This window comes from Chiloscyllium plagiosum, chromosome 19 (genome assembly GCF_004010195.1).
Source record: "Chiloscyllium plagiosum isolate BGI_BamShark_2017 chromosome 19, ASM401019v2, whole genome shotgun sequence".
Taxonomy (NCBI): domain Eukaryota; kingdom Metazoa; phylum Chordata; class Chondrichthyes; order Orectolobiformes; family Hemiscylliidae; genus Chiloscyllium; species Chiloscyllium plagiosum.
In genome coordinates, this window is record NC_057728.1 from 28,202,850 (window position 1) to 28,221,361 (window position 18,512).

Here is an 18,512-nt window from a genome sequence, read left to right on the forward strand (position 1 = left end):
TAAGCCAGTTTTGTACCCAAATGGCAGATTCTCCCTGTATTCTGTGAGATCTAACCTTGCTAACCAGTCTCCCATGGGGAACCTGGTCAAACACCTTACTGAAGTCCATATAGATCACATCTACTGCTCTGCCCTCATCCATCCTCTTTGTTACTCCTTCAAAAAACTCAATCAAGTTTGTGAGACATGATTTCCCACGCACAAAGCCATGTTGACTATCCCTAATCAGTCCTTGCCTTTCCAAATACATTTTCATCCTGTCCTTCAGGATTCCCTCCAACAACTTGCCCACCACTGACATCAGGCTCACTGGTCTATAGTTCCCTGGCTTGTCCTTACCACCCTTCTTAAACAGTGAAACCACGTGAGCCAACCTCCAGTCTTCTGGCACCTCACCTGTGACTATCAATGATACAAATATCTCAGCAAGAAGCCCAGCAATCACTTCTCTTGCTTCCCCCAGAGTTCTAGGGTACATCTGATCAGGTGCTGGGGATTTATCCACCTTTATGCGTTTCAAGACATCCAGCACTTCCTCCTCTGTAATCTGGACATTTTTCAAGGTGTCGCCATCTATTTCCCTACAATCTATATTCATATCCTTTTCCACAGTAAATACTGATGCAAAATACTCCTTGATGCACGGCAGTTCCAGGTTTTTGAACCAGTGATACTGAACAATCTCAGTAAAGTTCCAAGTCAGAATGATGAGTGGGACTTTGGTAGTATTTGCAAAGTGCATCTGCACTGCCTCGTCCAGTTATGTTTCTGGTCAATGGCGGATGGTGACAAAGGGAGTTTTAGCACTTGTACTACCTTTAACTGTGCAGGTGAAATGGTTAAGTTCCTTCCTGTTGGTGATGGTGATTGATTGACATTTCTGTGAAGTGAATGTTATTTGTGTGTGAGTTCAAGTCTAAAATTCAGGTCATGCAGCACATTTGAGAAAATGGTGTGAGTTACCTGCTTGAATGGCCACTATCCATATGATGTAGTAGACCCACAGTGCTGCAGCACGCTGTCGTTGTGCTTTTCGTGGACACTAGAGTAGGGCATTCTTTCATTTTGCGACTAAATCGTGTTGCAGGTTGGCTTCACAGATGTGCTTTATCCTTATATATGAAGTAAGACAGTCGGTTTTCGTATGGTTTTTGACAGCCTGACTCCCATGACCTTGAGGATTATACACAAGGGCAGGAACCCCAATTACCTCACCTTTGTTTTCTAATCCAAGATGCCCAGTCTCATACTAAAATCTCAAATATGAGTATCAGCTGCTCAATAGAGTCTAGACAGCGAACTTGAGACCTTCCAGGTCTGTATATTTTGTTACTGAATGTCTTAACTAGCTAGCTAATTGAGGATTGCATAAAAAAGTCTAAGAGTAGTAAATAATATTCCCAGCATATATGCATGCTGATAAGTGACTAAAAAACACAATTGAGAAGGGGAAAAGAATTTCAGAAAATAGGATATATTTTTGTCAAATTTTAAACCTTTAAACATCAGTGCAGTTTTTAAAAAATTGTATTGTTGGCACTTTAATAAGTGAAAACAGATGTTGGAATGTAAAGTATGAGGATATTTCCTTTAGATATCAGTTCCAACTTCTACAGCTTATGGGTGCCAAAATAAATTCAAATCAACATGTTTTTTACTGTTGAAGTAAACACAAGAAAATTATTGAATGTACTTGTCATTGATGTGGGAATGAACATAGGCCTGGTTGCTTCATGCTGTCACAAACATTGGCTACATCAGAATACAGATCATTCTGCTATAATGAGTGTTTCTTGAACATGAATTCGCTATAACATATTTGGTGAATTGGGCAAACTATGTGTAAAGCACAAACTTAGAAAATGTCTACTGGTTATAACGTGATTCCGGCCACATGTGTTTAAATGGTGCTGCTAGTACACAATTTTCTTATAACACAAGATTGCACGAGAATGGAACTACTGTGTTGTAGCAGAATTGACTGTAGTTTGGCATATCTTACACATTATAAAATGGAGATGCATTAGTGTGGGTAATGTAACGTTGCCATAGTCCCAGAGGCTGCTCTTCATTTGAGAGAGAGGTGACTGATGTTGCTTTAATCGGAGGGTCACCACACCTCATGTGAGGGATGAGGTTGAGAAGGTGGGATCTTCATAGTAACCTCAACCAGTATGGGAATTGAACCCTTGCTGATGTCACGCTGCATTGCAAACCAGCCAACTGAACTGAGAAAAGTACTGAAATTATGTTTACGGTTTGATACAAATTGATGAATGAAGTCAATATAAACCAATGAAGTAAGCAAAAATTGTGCATCTCTGAGTGTTGGTTATTAAAAGAATATTTGCAAAAAAGCTGATAATATATTTGAAAACAATTACTTGGGTTTTCCACTTGATTTTGCTGGTTTCTTCAGTATAATTCAGTCAAAATTGTCAAATGATCTAGAAGTGCTTTCAGCTGGATTCATTCTTCTGCAATCTTTTGTGCAAGTTTTAAAAACTGCACGTCCTTCTCAGAAAATTGGTGTTTAGGGTAAACAAATCACCATTTGGAATCTCTGCTAGTTACATTTTCAGGCTTACTTTGAGACTTCAAAACGTAAACTTTGTTTTAGATGCAAGGACGTAAACTGATAGGTTGAAATGCTTTCAACTGTGTTTTTTGCTTTAATTTATAGAAACTGAATTTGTACCCCAAAGTGACTGGAAGAGAGTTATATACATTGTTTTAAAGTTGCATTAAAGTTAGGTTGCTACAAGACAAAACTGTGCACATGCTAAGCACTGGAAGATAGATAGACTAAGCCATTCCAAAATCAACAGCTCACATCAAAGCTCTGCAGTTCAGCCACATGTTGTCATGAATGGTGGTATACAATTAAACAACTAACCAGTGAAGAGGTTTTGAAAACAGTCCCATCGCTAATTGTGACACATTAGTGCAAAAGATAAAGCTGAAGCATTTGCGACCACTCTCAACTGAAAGTGCTGAGTGAATGATCCATCTTAGCTTCTTCTTGAACACCCTATCATCATATATGCCAATCTTCAATTAATTCAATTCACCTTATGTGGTATCAAGACAAGCCTGATTGCGTATGATTTGGAGAAGCCGATGTTGGACTGGGATGTACAAAGTTAAAAATCACACAACACCAGGTTATAGTCCAACAGGTTTAATTGGAAGCACTAGCTTTCAGAGCACTGCTCCTTCATCAGGTGATTGTGGAGAATAAGATTGTAAGACACAGAATTTATAGCAAAAGTTTCCAGTGTGATGTAACTGAAATTATATATTGAAAAAGACCTGGATTGTTTGTTAAGTCTCTCATCTTTTAGAATGACCACATTGGTTTCATTTCTTACATATGCAAATTGCAAAACCTTTTTTAAAAGTTACATTCTCAAGTGAACTTTAACAATTGGTGTCATGTCGGCCCACATAATGTATTGAAGGTGTTAGCTCCCTGTGAGGCTGTCTGTGCCACAACGGTCAGACTGACTCTAATCTAAAAACAAATTTACAGAATCTTCAATGGATTCCTGCATTTTTTGAGCAAAGTAAAATGTAATTCTCCAAGTTCAAATTCACCCCACAAACTTATATGTATATGTGTGCGTTGGGGGGTGTGATTTGGGGGGACTACGAATGTCTGTGAGAGAGTGTGTGTGTGTGTTTGTGTGTGTTATATATACATATATATAGTGCAATGGGGTCACCTGTAGTGTAACATGAACCCAAGGTACCAGTTGAGACCCTCACTATGGGTACGGAACTCAGCTACCAGCCTGTGCTCGGCCACTTTTCACTGCTGCCTGTCCTGAAGCCTGCCTTGGAGGATGGTCACCCAAAGGACTGAAGTCAAATGTCCCAGACCGCTGAAGTGTTCTCGACTGGGAGGAAACACTCCTGTCTGTTGATTATTCTGTGGTGTCCATTCATCTGTTGCCGTAGCCTCTGTTTGGTCTCACCAATGTACCGTGCCTCAGGGCATCCAAGCCTGCAGCGTATGAGGTAGACAATGTTTTCTGAGTTGCATGAGTACCTGCCACGTATATGGTGGGTATGCTAACATGATCATTTTAAAAGATGAGAGACTTAACAACCAATTCAGGTCTTTTTCAATATATAATTTCAGTTACATCACACTGGAAACTTTTGCTATAAATTCTGTGTCTTGCAATCTTATTCTCCACAATCACCTGATGAAGGAGCAGTGGTCCAAAAGCTACTGCTTCCAAATAAACCTGTTGGACTATAACTTGGTGTTGTGTGATTTTAAACTGATTGCATATGTTCCAGTACAGTTGTACCACTGTGGAAAATTACCCAGGTAGACCCTGTACACAAAAAGCAGAACACATCTAATTTGACCATTTACCATCCCGTCAGTCTACTCTCGATGGTCAATGAAGTGATGGAAAGAGTCGTCAACAGTGATACCAAGTGGGACGTAATTAGCAATCACCTGCTCACTAATGCTCAACTGGACCACTAAGCTCTTGCCCTCGTTACACACCTTTGTATAAACATGGACAAAACAGCTTTACTCCACAGGCGAGATGAAATTGACTGCCCTTGACATTAAGGCAGCATTTGACTGAGTGCCACATCAAGCAGGCTTAGCAAATATTTAAGCCGATGAGAATCAAAGGAAAAGCTCTCCATTAATTGAAGACATTCCATGCATAAAGGAAGATGATTATGATTGTCAGAACCAATTGTCTCAGCTCATGGATGTTGATACAGGAATTCTTCAGAATAGCGTGCAGCCCAATTATTTCCTGCTTCATCAATGAGATACCTTCTGAATTAAACTGAGAAGTGAAAATGTTTGCTGATAATTGCATAATTTTTAACTCGTTGGTTACAGAGGCAACCTTTGCCCACACACAGTAAGACCTAGAAAACATCCAGGCTTGGGTTGTGAAGTAACAAATAAAATTAATGACACATCAGTGTCAGACAATGACCGTCTCTAACCAAGAGAATCCACCCATCTCCCCTTTACATTGAATGGCATTTCCATTGATGACTGCCCCACCAACAACATCCTGAAGGTTACCAACAATGAGAATCCATTCCAAAAGGTCTTATCAGAAACTTGTAATTCTTGGAAAATTACTCACCGTCTCACAGTCGGCCCATCAGAATTTACAAGTCTCTCATTCCGAATTTGAATTCAGTATTATAAAGGAAATCTGATATTAAGAAACTACTGATGACTAGAAACCACTATCGACTGTCAGAAAAACTTTCATCTGGCTCACTATCGTCCTTCAGGGAAGGAAATCTGCCATTCTCATCTGGGCTGGCCCACATGTGACTCCAGACCCACAGCAACGTGGTTGTCTGTCAACTACCTTCTGAAATGTTCACCAAGATAATCAGTTGTATCAATATCTACAAAGTCTTAATAAAAAAATGAAACTGAACGGATCACCTGGCATTGACCAAGGCACTAGAAGACACAATGGCAGAAACAGCCCTGTTGATACTGCAAAGGCTTCCTGACTAACATCTGGGAGCTAGTACCAAAATTGAGAGAATTGTCTAACAGACTGGGAATGAAGCCTCATTCCTGATGAAGGGCTTTTGCCCAAAATGTCAATTTTCCTGCTCCTCAGATGCTGTGTTTTTCCAGCACCGCTCTAATTTTGACTCTAATCTCCAGCACCTGCAATACCCACTTCTGCCCTATCTAACAGACTGGTCAAACACCAGCCTGACATAATCATACTCACGGAATCATACCTTACAGACAATATCCCAGACTCCGCCATCACCATTTCTGGATATGTTATGGGGATATAGATAGAGTTAATGGTAGTTGTCTTTTCCAAAAGACAGGGAATTTTAAGACTATAGGGCACATTTTTAAGGTGAGAGGAGAAGATTTAAAAAAGACCTGAGGGGCAATTTTTTTTACATAGAGGGTGGTTCATGTGTGGAATGAACCTCCTGAGGAAGTGATGGATGTGGGCATAATTACAACATTTAAAAGACATTTGGATAAGCACATGAATAGGAAAGGTTTGGAGGAAAACGGGCCAGGAGTAGGCAGGTGGGACTAGTTTAATTTGGGATTATGTTCAGCATGGACTGATTAGACCAAAGGGTCTGTTTCCATGCTGTATGACTCTATGACTCTAAGTTCTGTCCCACCAGCAGAGGTAGCAGCACAGTGGTATACAGCCAGGAAGGAGATCGTTGCCCTGGGAGTCCTCAGCATTGACTCTGGACCTCATGAAGTCTCATGGCTTCAGGTTAAACATGATCAAGGAAATTGCCTGCTGATTATCACATACATATCATCCTCCCTTGGCTGATGAATCAGTACTCCTCCATGTTGAGAACACTTACGGAAGCACTGAGTGTGATAATTATGCATCCTGGGTGGGGGATTTCAATATTCACCAAGAGCGACTCGGCAGCAGTACTACTGATTGAATTAGTCGGTTCTTAAAAGACATTGCTACTGGACTAGGACTGTGGCAGGTGGTGAGGGAACCAACAAGAGAGAAAAACACACTTGACCTCATCCTTACCAATCTGCCGGCTGCAGATGCATCTGTCCATGATAATATCGTAAGAGTGACCTCCGCACAGTCATTATAGAGATGAGGTTTCACCTACATGTTGAGAATAACCTCTATTGAGTTGTGTGGCACTATCACTGTACTAAATGGGACTGACGTTGAACTCCAGACTGGGCATCCATGAGGCATTGTGTCCATCAACAGCAGCAGAATTGTACTCCAGCACAATCGGCATATACCCCTCTCAACCATGACCATCAAGGCAGGGGTTCAACCCTGGTTCAATGGAGAGTGCAGGCACACATGCTAGGAACAACACCAAGCATACCTAAAAATGAGGTGTCAACCCAGTGAAGCCAGCAAACAGGACGACTTGCATGCCAAACAGCACAAGAAGCAGGTTATAGACAGACCTAAGCAATTCCACAATCAATGGATTGGATCTAAGCTCTGCGGTCCAGTCACATCCAGTCATGAATGGTGGTGGGCAGTTAAACAACTCACTGGAGGAGGAGGCTCCGCAAATATCCCCATCCTCAATGATGGTAAAGCCCAACCCATCAGTACAAAAGATAAGCCTGAAGTACTGGCAGCAATCTTTGACCGGAAGTGCCGAGTGGACAATCATCTAAGTCTCCTCAGCCTTCAGCCAATTCAATTCACTCCACATGATATCAAGAAAGAGTTGGAGGCTCTGGACACTGCAATGATTATTGGCCCGGACAATATTCCTGCAATAATACTGAAGAGTTGTGCTCCAGAATTTGCCATTCGCCTAGCCAAGCTGTTCTAGTACAGCCAAATGGCCTGTTTCCACACTTGAGATACCCTACAAAGGTACAACACGGGCATCCACCTGACAGTTTGGAAAATATGTCCTGTACACACAAAGCAAGACAAATCCAACCCGCCCCATCAGTCTACTGTCAATCATCAGACAAGTGATGGAAGCTGTCAGCAACAGTACTATCAAGCAGCACCTCCTGCTCAGTGATGGCCTGTTTGGGTTCCGTCAGGGCCACTCAACTCCTGACCTCATTACAGCCTTGGTTCAAACATTAGCAAGAAAGCAGAATTCTAGAGGTGAGAGTGACAGCCCTTGACATCAAGGCCACATTCAGTGTGACACCAAGGAACCCTTTCAAAACTTTGCAGTGGTTGGAGTCATACCTGGCACATAGGTGGTCGTGGTTATTCGAGGTCAGTCATCTTAGCTACAGGATATCACTGCAGGAGTTCCTCAGGGTCATGTGCTAGGCCCAACCATCTTCAGCGGCTTCATCAAAGACCTTTCCTTCATCATAAGGTCAGATGTTCAGCACCACTCATGACTTCTCAGTTACTGAAGCAGTCCATGTTCAAATAAAGTACGAATTGGACAATATCCAGGCTTGGGCTGACAAGTAGCAAGTACCATTTACCCACCGTACAAATGCCAGGCAATGCCCATCTCTAATAACAGACAATTTAATCACTGAGTCAAGAGTGTGGTGCTGGAAAGGCACAGCAGTAAGCCAGCATCCGAGGAGCAGGAGAATCGACGTTTCAGGCATAAGCCCTTCATCAGGAACGAGGCTTGTGGACCAGGGTGCTGAGAGATAAATTGGAGGGGGTTGGGAGGAAGGTAGCTGAGAATGCAAGAGGTCAATGAAGGTGAGGGAGAAGGTGCTAAATAGGAGGAGGGTGGAGCGGATAGGGAAAGATCTGTCTACTTGCGGATCATTTCAGATTACATCTAGGGGACACCCGCAACAACCAACCCCACCGCACTATGGCTGAACCTATTGCATTCTCAGCTATCTTCCCCCCAACCCCACTCCCCTCTCATTTATCTCTCAGCAACCCCATCCATCCCCGGACCACAAGCCTCATTCCTGATGAAGGGCTTATGCCTGAAACATCGATTCTCCTGCTCCTTGGATGCTGCCTGACCTGCCGTGTGTTTCCAGCACCACACTCTTGACTCTGATCTCTAATATCTGCAGTCCTCACTTTCTCCTAATTTAATCACTAACTCTTGGCATTGAATGGTGTTACCATAACTGAATCCCCCACTGTTAAAATCCTGAAGGTTACCATTGACCAGAAACTCAGCTGCACTCACCACATAAACACAATGGTTACAAGAACAGATTAGAGTTTAAGAATACTGCAGTGAGTAACTCACCTTCTGACTCCCTGAAGTCTGTCCACCATCCACAAAGGACAAGTCAGGAGTGTGATGGAATACTCCCCACTTGCCTGGATGAATGCAATACCAACAATACCCAAGAAACTTGATACCATCCAGGACAAAGCAGCTCACTTGATTGGTTTCACACCCACAAGCATCCACTCCCTCCACACTGACACTCAGTAGTAGCAATGTATACTATCTACAAGATACACTGCAAAAATTCATTAAAGATCCTTAGACAGCATCTTCCAAACCCACAAACGCTTCCATCGAGAAGGACAAAGGCAGCAGATACATGGGAACAAGACTAACTCAAGTTCCCCTCCAAGCCATTTGCCATCCGGACTTTGAAATATATTGCTGTTCCCTCACTGTCGCTGGGTCAAAATCCTGGAGTTCCTCCCTCAGGTCATCATGCATCTACCTACAGGACATGGGCTGCAGTGTTTCAAGAAGACAGCTCACCGCCACCTTCTGAAGGGCAACTGTGGACAGGCAATCAATGCCGGCTAGCAACGCCCACGTTCCCTCCAAGTGAATTTTAAAAAACCGAATCAATCATTTCCTCCACCACCATGTGACAGCATTTTATCATGTACCAATGCACTGCAGCAACTCATCAAGGCTTCATTGGCAACACATTTTAAACCTGCAACAGCTACTAACCAGAAGGACAAAGTCAGCAAATGAGTGGGAATGCAGTCGCTTTCAAGCTCCCCACCAAGCCACACACCATCCTGAATTGAAATTATGCAGGAAGAAGGGCTCATGCCCGAAACATCAATTCTCCTGCTCCTTGGATGCTGCCTGACCTGCTGCGCTTTTCCAGCAACACATTTTCAGCTCTGATCTCCAGCATCTGCAGTCCTCACTTTCTCCTTGAAATTATGCAGCCAATCCTTCAGTCATTTGCTCAAAATCCTGGAGCTCCCCCCTCCTTAACTGCACTGTAGGTGCACTTGGAGCACGTGAACTCCAGGAATTCAAGAAAGGAGCTCACTAGCAAGATGGATAGTAAATGCTGACCTTCCCAACAATGCTTACACCTCAAGAAAAACACAATTCAGAGCTCTTAAATTGACATGGTGGTTAAAATGCTTATTTTTACCATAGAAACCTATCTTCATCTGTTTTATGCAAATTTAACCAAATATACAAAGGATTATTTTTTTGAAGCAACACTTCCTGTGAAGAATGTATTTTAAATGCCGCCTGATTCTGATTGTTGATAACAGATTTCACATTTACTAATATGCAAACAGTTTTAAGTGAAAAATTCAGGGCAACAATATTTTCAAAACATATAGAATTTAGGGTACAATTACTCCAGAACTGGGAATTGAACTCAGAGCTGAAACTGTATCCTCGAGTTTGTTACATGATGGCAACTGTATATAAAGTATGAATGAATGTTATGTTTTGCACTGAATATAATATCATTGTCAGGTGTTCATTAATTTGTGCCCACATGCTGTTCTTAATGGAATATTATTGAGATTGAATTGTTTGAAGTTCATGATTTTGTTATTGTTTTATTCACATTAACAACATTTCTTTTTCTTTTCCTCTTCTAGTTCTGTTCCCATCTGCACAGAGGCTAAAAAGAAATCTAGATTCCAACATTCCTATTAATCCTGTGTTCCAGAAGTCATATAAGGACGTGGAGCTGCTGTATGAGGTTTCTCTCTCTCTGTCTCTCTCACATTTTACACTTCTGTTTCACTGTTATTGAATACTTAAAATGATAAGACACAAAGCAATTATATATTAATTAACTAGCTTCTGAAACTTTTCATTGTGAACATTCACTGTCATCTTGCTCCTAAGGATAAGAGTATCTTTATGATTTTCTTGGTGAAGGATAGTTAAATAATTAACTGCTCTTAGAATAATAGAATTTTACAATACAGAAGGAGGCTATTTGACCCATCATGTCTGTACCAGCTCTGGAAAGTGCTACCCAGCCAGTCCCACTCTCCAGCTCTATCTCTGTAGCACTCCAAATTCATTACCTGCAAATATATATCCAACTCGCTTTTGAAACCTCTGATGGAATCTGCCTCCAATACTCTCCAGAGCAGCGCTTTTCAAAGACTAACAACTCTCTGAATAAAAATGTTTCTCCTCATCTCACTCCCAGCATTTTTGCTGACAATCTTGAAATTGTAACCCCTAGTCACTGACATACCGAAGCAGAATATTCTTCTTTACCCTGTCAAAATTGTACATAAGATTTGAACATCTCAGTAAAGTAATCTCTTAACCATCTCTGCTCCAAGGAGATAAGCCCAATTTCTCTAATCTTTTGCTATATCTAAAATCCCTCATTCCTGGCATCATTCTTGTATATCTTCCTTTGCACTGTCTCCAGGGCTTTAACATCCTTTCTTAAATAAAGTGCCCAGACTGAACACAATACTCCAAATGTGGTTTGACCAATGACTTATAGCATCACTTCCTTACTTTTACTACTAATAAATACAACAATCCTCTCACTGTTAACAATTGTTTCAACTTGCCTGCCATCTTCAGAGAATTATGCATTTGAATCCTAAGGTTCCTCTGCTCCTGTACTCGTCTCAAAGTTGTACCATTGAGCTTGTATTGGCTCTTCACGTTTCTTCAACCAAAATGATTACCTGCATTGCTCTGCATTGAAATTCATTTGCCAGGTCTCTGCTCATTTGCCCAACTTATCAATGCCTCAGTGAAGTCACTCAGCATCAACCTCCCAATTCAGTATTCTTCCCAGCTTTAGTATCATCTGAAAATATAGGTATTTGCTCTCAACACCTATCTCCAATCATTGATGTGAATCAGGAAAAGATATAAGATGTTAGGATTTAGAGAATAATTCAGTGCAGTCAAATTGGATTTCTAACTTTGTTGATATATACAGTAATTGAGTGGTGTGACATACAAGCTAGGTACAGGCTGCCATTTTAGTCTGCTTTGCCAATAAATAGATTAATGGCAGCTATCTATCTCAGTGCTTTCTTCCCAGACTCCTTTAAAATCTAAAAATGTATCAATCTCTTTCTTGAATATATTCAGTGACTTAGCCTTTCTGCAGTAGACAATTCCACAGATTCCCTCTCCTTTGAATGAAGAAATCCTTCCTCATCTTAATCCTAAATGGTCTACCCTGTATTCTGATACTGTGTCCCTTGGTTCTAGACTCGCCAGCCTGGAAAAACATCTCCCTGCCCCCTTCATCCAGTTGGTCCAGTCCTGTTAGAATTTTGTCCATTTCAACCAGATCCTGTCTCATCTTTCTAAGGTCTAGTGAATATAGGAGAAAGTGAGGGCTGCAGATGCTGGAGATCAGAGCTGAAGAAGGGCTTATGCCCGAAACGTCGATTCTCCTGTTCCTTGGATGCTGCCTGACCTGCTGCGCTTTTCCAGCAACACATTTTCAGCTAGTGAATATAGGCCCAGTCAAACCAATCTCTTCTCTTATGATAGTCCTGCCATATCTGGTATCAGCCTTGTGAACCTCCACTACACTCATCTCTTGGGAAGGAAACCAAGTAGAATGTTCGGGATGATTGAGGCACAAATGGAGTTTAACATTCTTTGGATCAATTCTGAATTGCTATGTATCTTGTAAAGCCTTGAATAGCTTGTTTCAAATCAACACTGTGCAGCTTTGCATTCTTTATAGGATCTCTACTGTGTTTGCTCAATAAGTATGGACCACTGTGTATTTTGTAGTGTATGAATAAAAACATACAAACTTCCAAACACATCTAAGCACAATACAATGCAGTTAAATGCCCCTGTTTAGCAGAACTTTGCTTTTTATGATTGTATTATATGCATCAAAATGTTCCAAAACCATAAGATTAGGAATAACTTCATTAGCTTCAGTTAATAGGGAATATGAATAGAGAATATAAAACTAAAGACTTGGTGATGGGATACCGGCCTCTGGGCAGTTATTTCAGGTAGATACTTTTCAAAAGCATAATCAGATAAAGACAAACAGTAACAAAAATAGAATAAAACAGAAAAATTGCATCCACCTTTATGAATGAATCCCCCACTACATGGAATGTATGCAGAGCACCCCTCACGTTAGCTGTAAATTCAACAAGGACTACCAGGTTAAGTTGAAAAGTAAACACATTAAACCCATAAGAACAGGATTATAAAATCTTTCTGATCTGTCAAAAGCTGCACAGACTCAACAGGAATATTAAATATTGGGCAGTGATAATAAATGGAAATTGAAGTTGGAAGACATGTAATTTACGAAGAACAGGATCACAAATCAAAAGCAATCAGTTAGCAGAAAGAACTGATCTTGCAGCACCCTCTAGTGAAACAATTTGAAATAATTTGGAGCTCACAACATCCTCTCATGAATTTGTAACGAAGTACTCAGACCTCTTGGTATCTCTGAGAACTTCCCCTTCTAATTAAAAATTCAGGCTGTAAGCAGCAGGTTTGTTAGTAATACATTACTTTCCACTTCTTAGTTGAAGTATCTATTGTTTCTTCCTGATCTTCCCTAATTTCTTCAAATATCCAGTGAAATACTCTCAGTTGTTTTACAATTTTGCAAATAGTTAATCTTGCATTACACATTCTGAATAACGTGTTGCATATTTGTCATGTTATTAGATTTTCACTATTTGCAGTTGTTTTTCTTCAACATAAGATCAAAAAGATGACTGGCTACCTCAAACAATTTCCATGAAAATCATGAAGGAGGGTCAATTGATATTTGGTTGAATGCTAGTCTTTTAGATGGATGACAGAAGAAACCTTTGATAGCTTCCTAATCAACCCATTCAGAGATGCTACTTCAGGAACAGGTGAAACTTGAACCGGGATTCCTGGCTATAGAAGGTGGAGGACACTGTCATTATACCAACAGCGTTCTCCAGATGAAGTTTCTTTCATTTTATTTAACCTACTTTCCTAATCAACCTATTCAGAAACATTATTACACATCTCTGGAACAGGTTGTCCATGAACCCAGGTTTCCTGGTTCAGAGGTAAAGGCATTACCTATGCACCACAAAAATCCCTACAAGGCTGTGGAATTCATTTCCAGGGTTAGTGATTAAGGGACAAAGATTGATCTATCATGAAGGTTAATTGACATCGATGAGGTAAATAACAGCACATTAAGCAGTTGTCCCGAATTTTAAGGAGATGTAGAGAATGCACACACTATCTGCATCAGATCAGTTGACTGAACGTAGACACAACATGAGAAGATCATCACCCACATGAGGAGTTTCCATTCCTACAATGGTCAGTTGATCAACAATCACAAAAAGAACAACTTCTTCTGAGTGCATTCACTTTCCTGGCAGCTGTCATGAGTCCCTCATCCTCCCAAAATGTCCAGGCTGCCTCAACTCTTCAATCCAGTTCCAAACTTCATGAATGGATGCGAGGTGACAAGGGATATCCCTTGAACAAACAACTGCTCACCTCTCTCTGAAGGCACCAGACAAAGGTACAGAAGCAACACACCATGGGCTGTCGGCCATCTGAAGATGCAATTCAGTGCTGAGACCAATCAGATATCCCCCAGAACAATGTTCTTTGTAAATGACCTTCTAGAAAGATATGGCCTTTGAGGGCAATGAGGCTGTAGAATTATCTAGCTCAGTGGAGGAAGAGGTGCAGGACACAGATGAGAAGGTAGAGGTGGAAGATGTAGAACAGACAGTTGCCTGAATGCACAGGGAGCCGACCAGGTCCAATGTGATGTTCAACAGCATGTCATGAAAGTCAGAGATCATTTGATTCAGGCATATTTCAATTACATCACTCATACCTATACGAATAGCATGTCATGAAACAGACCCTTTGTTGCCTGTGCTAACACATCCATTGAAGACTCCACCTGGAACGTGTGAACTCTTAGCCCCATTGACGGGCCCACATCTTCCCAGAAATTGCTCTGTCACCAGAGCCAAATCCTTACTCGCCAACATCTCATTGTCTTTTCTTAACCATTGTTAATCAATTGTTGTTATTTACATTGTGCTCATTAAGCAAATGTGTGTACATTTTCATGAAGAAGACACCCCAGTAACCCACTCAGTGCTCTGCATAATGTGGTGACCTCCATGCTCAGCCACTCTTATGTACTGCTCTCTCTGTGGCCTTGCAAGATCTGGATGATGCCCCCTTGCCTTGGCTTACAGCTGAGATGCATACGGCAATTGTCCTGATATTGGAGGTGCCTGTGAGGGAGCCTGAATCACAAATGCCCCTCTTATCCAAAATTAAATCATCCACAACTGTTTTTGTCACCTCCTACTTCTCATAAGTCCTGTGCTACTCACTCAGTGCCACCCCGTATAATCAAATTCCGGGCTCACTAATCTCTCTGTACCTGCACTGGTTTGGTGCACCTGTAAATTGTGCAATTCCTCTTCAGAGCTTTCCTGCTTGGTTTGTGTCCCGTAACATTGGGGGAGATGATCTCCTACGCTCAATTTCTGCATCTGTGGGAAACAAATAAAGAGAAGATTTGAGCTAGTCTTGGACAGCAGAAACCTCTGTGTTGCTGAGACGATGCCAGTGTAACTCAGTGTTTGGCATATTGTTGGATGAAGAGGAGTGCAAAGCTTCTTACTAACCAGTGTGCCCTCTTATCACCAACACTTTCCCAAGTGCCCACCTTGTCACAGCTGACCTCTTTACTGTCTGCGATCTTGTTATTTCCATTGCTACCTCCTCCATGCTTGTGATCACTTGATGCTAGGAAACACCTCCACCCATCTGGGCCCTCTTGTGGGAATTGAGTTCTCCATAAAGATAAAAGAACAGTGAGGTGAGGCCGCTGTCTTCCATGGACAATACCAGCTGCTCCAATTCATTAGAGGCTGTACACATCAATGGTTCCAGGTCCTGAGCAGCACAAAGCCCCTTTCCCAGGAGCCAGTAATTACTTCAGGTGCACCTCTTTACCCCCTCCCCCTCTGATACAGCATTTACTTTGCCAGAGCAATTCAGATCATTAAAGCTGTTTCAATATTGAATTCAATCTCTGCAAACCACACTCCTTCTGCATATGTCCATGTAGGCTTGCTTAATTCAGGTGGGGGTCACATCCTGCCAGCTTCCGGGAAGAGAGAGTTCCTCTCCACTTACGTGACTGAGGTTTAACAATCGAAGGGCTTGCCCTACCCTAGGCTCTAGACTTCTGGTTCTCTTGAGGCATTACATTCATGTCACAACACAATTTGTTTCAAGCTGAAGTCACAGCATTCAATGGATTGTCACAGTTTAAGTTGAACTCACACATGAAGAGGCACACCTCGCTTTCCACTCCTACAGCCATGAACTGGCTTCCAAATCTGCCCTGTGAAACCTAAGGGTTTAGGCTCTGGAATTAGTTCCAACTTGCACTTCTTTCAACCCTATATTGACATTCAAAGTTAGATTGAATAAGGTGAGTGAAGGAAAAGGGGTTGAAGAATTTTGGGACCAGTGTGAGTAATTGTGATCAAAAGTATTTGCTGACACACACTTGAGCCAAATGACCTATTTTTGTGTTGCTATTTCTGTCTCTTATTACACTCTTCAATGGTGTAAACATTCCTATAATTACTACTGAGTGACATGGTCTTAAACAATAATTTACTTGACAACTAGGTTCCTCACTAGACTTCTGATGAACGACTAAACCCCATAATAATCCTCTCTCGTAGTAAGCACTCTTCAATGACTACACTCCTCACACTCTCATTACTCATATTAGGTTTCATACACTCACTATGTCTGCTGATTAGGAGCCCTCAAACAATTGCTTCTCTAAATGGTAACACCGACCTTTCTGAATAATCTTTCCTACACTTCTTGTTCCCAATTAATAGATCTCTTCATTGTAAATGTTCTGAACTATTTTCTTCCTTATACCTTGATAGCTGTGTACCCTAAGTTGGGCTGGGAAATGAAAGTGGAGTTTAATCTAGCCAAGTGTGAAGTGATGCATTTTGGAAGGTCAAAGCAAGAGGAAAGTATACAGGAAATAGCCGGAGCCTTAAACACATTGATATACAGAGGGATATTGGAGTGCAAACCCATAGCTCCCTGAAAGTGAGAACATGAGTGAATAAGGTGGTAGAGAAAGTGCTTGTCTTCATCAGTCATATACTTCATCATAGAGTATAAAAGTTAGCAAGTCATGTTGCAGCTCAGTAAAACTCTAGTTAGGCTACATTTGGAGTATTATGTGCAGATCTAGTCACTATACTACAGGAAGGATTATGGGGCTTTGGAGAGGATACAAAAGAGGTTTAACAGGATGCTGCCTGGATTGGAGTGTGTTAGCTCAAAGAAAAGATTGGACAAACTTGGATTTTCTTTTTGCAAGGGGCTCAGAAGCTGAAAGCAATACATAAAATTATAAGAGGCATGCATAGAATGGATAGTCAATCTTTTTCCCAAGGTGGAAATGTCAAGCACTAGGAGGCACAGGTTTAAAGTGAAAGGGGGCAAGTTTAAATAAGGTATGTGAGGCAGGTTTTTCACACAGAAGGTGGTAAGTGCTTTCAGGGGAACTGGTTGAAGCAAATATAATAGCAACTTTTAGAAGGCATTCATACCATCACATGAACAGGCAAGGAATAGAAGGATATGGACCATGTGCAGGCAGATGGGACTAGTTTAGAATGGCACCATTATTGGAGTAGAAATGATGGGCTGAAGGGCCTGCTCCTGTACTGTACATTGAACATACAACATGGAACAATTTGTATGTTCAATGTTTTCTGCATGATCATTGAAGATCCATTATCATAGTTTGCCTGATCAGAGAAAGGAGAATGTGGCTTTTTGGCTTCAATGATATCCAATTACTGCCAATCTAGTTACTCTATTTTGTATGGTGTGGGGATGTGAGTTTATGTCTCAGTATTTAGTATATTTTAGAGAACACTTCTTCCGCAATAGGTACCAACATTAACTTGCAAGTCAGTAGACAGCCATACTGGATCAACTGAATCAAAATTTTAGAATTCACTTAAACACCTGCCGTATTCTCCATTGCATGTCATTAACTCTGGTGGAATCTTATAAGGCACTGAATGAACTGGGCTATGTTGAGAAATCTGGGACAGTTGCCTGAGAGGTGCAGCAAGGCCTTTCTTGACTTCAAGACCAACTAGTAGACTGAATGTCAAGATTATTGTTCGACACTGGTGAGATGCCTATTAAAGGGTAAGCAGTCTCTTTAACACTGAATTCACTTCATTAATATGCAACTTGCCATCCTACCACCACAACGAGGAAACTAGATGTCAGCAATTCTTGACATGAAAGTCTGAATGGGTACTTGGCAACTCCAGCTTGCGTCCTGCTCCTCTGGGCATCCACCTTGGATTTCTGGCTACAAAATCTCAGGGGACGGTCCAGGACACCCTCATCCTCGGACACTGACTGACCAGTGGAAACCATCCATGCACCTTTCCAATCCAATTGTAGGACACTTCTGTGCTTTAATTTTGCACATCAAGGCATATTGGCAACCAGCATTGCATTGCTACTGCAATGACATTTTATTCATTGAGACAGACACACAGCTCACACACTGCACCCAGCTTTATCTCAGGAATGTACAGTTGTCCTCTTAGAGCTCCCTCAATCTGAGCCAACCTGATATTCAAAGCATCCCTGCCTTGCCTTACCTTTGTGTGCTTTTCGTCCCCCACTTCTCTCCTCAACTTTGTTGCACAAAGTCAAACACTATTCATTAATTCGGTATTAAACATATGGATATTATAATCCACTCAATCGTCTGACAGAATTGAACGTAACAT

The 18,512-nt window shown here is 41.4% G+C and overlaps 1 protein-coding gene across 1 annotated transcript in view; it reads left to right on the forward strand.

Annotated features, from left to right (window-relative positions):
* Positions 1-18,512, forward strand: part of LOC122559630 (protein FAM180A-like) — a 76,860-nt gene that overhangs the window by 53,298 nt on the left and 5,050 nt on the right. Inside the window, exon 2 of the mRNA XM_043709428.1 lies at positions 10,296-10,399. Within this exon, the coding sequence (XP_043565363.1) occupies positions 10,296-10,399 (104 nt within the window). The remainder of the gene's footprint in view (positions 1-10,295; positions 10,400-18,512) is intronic.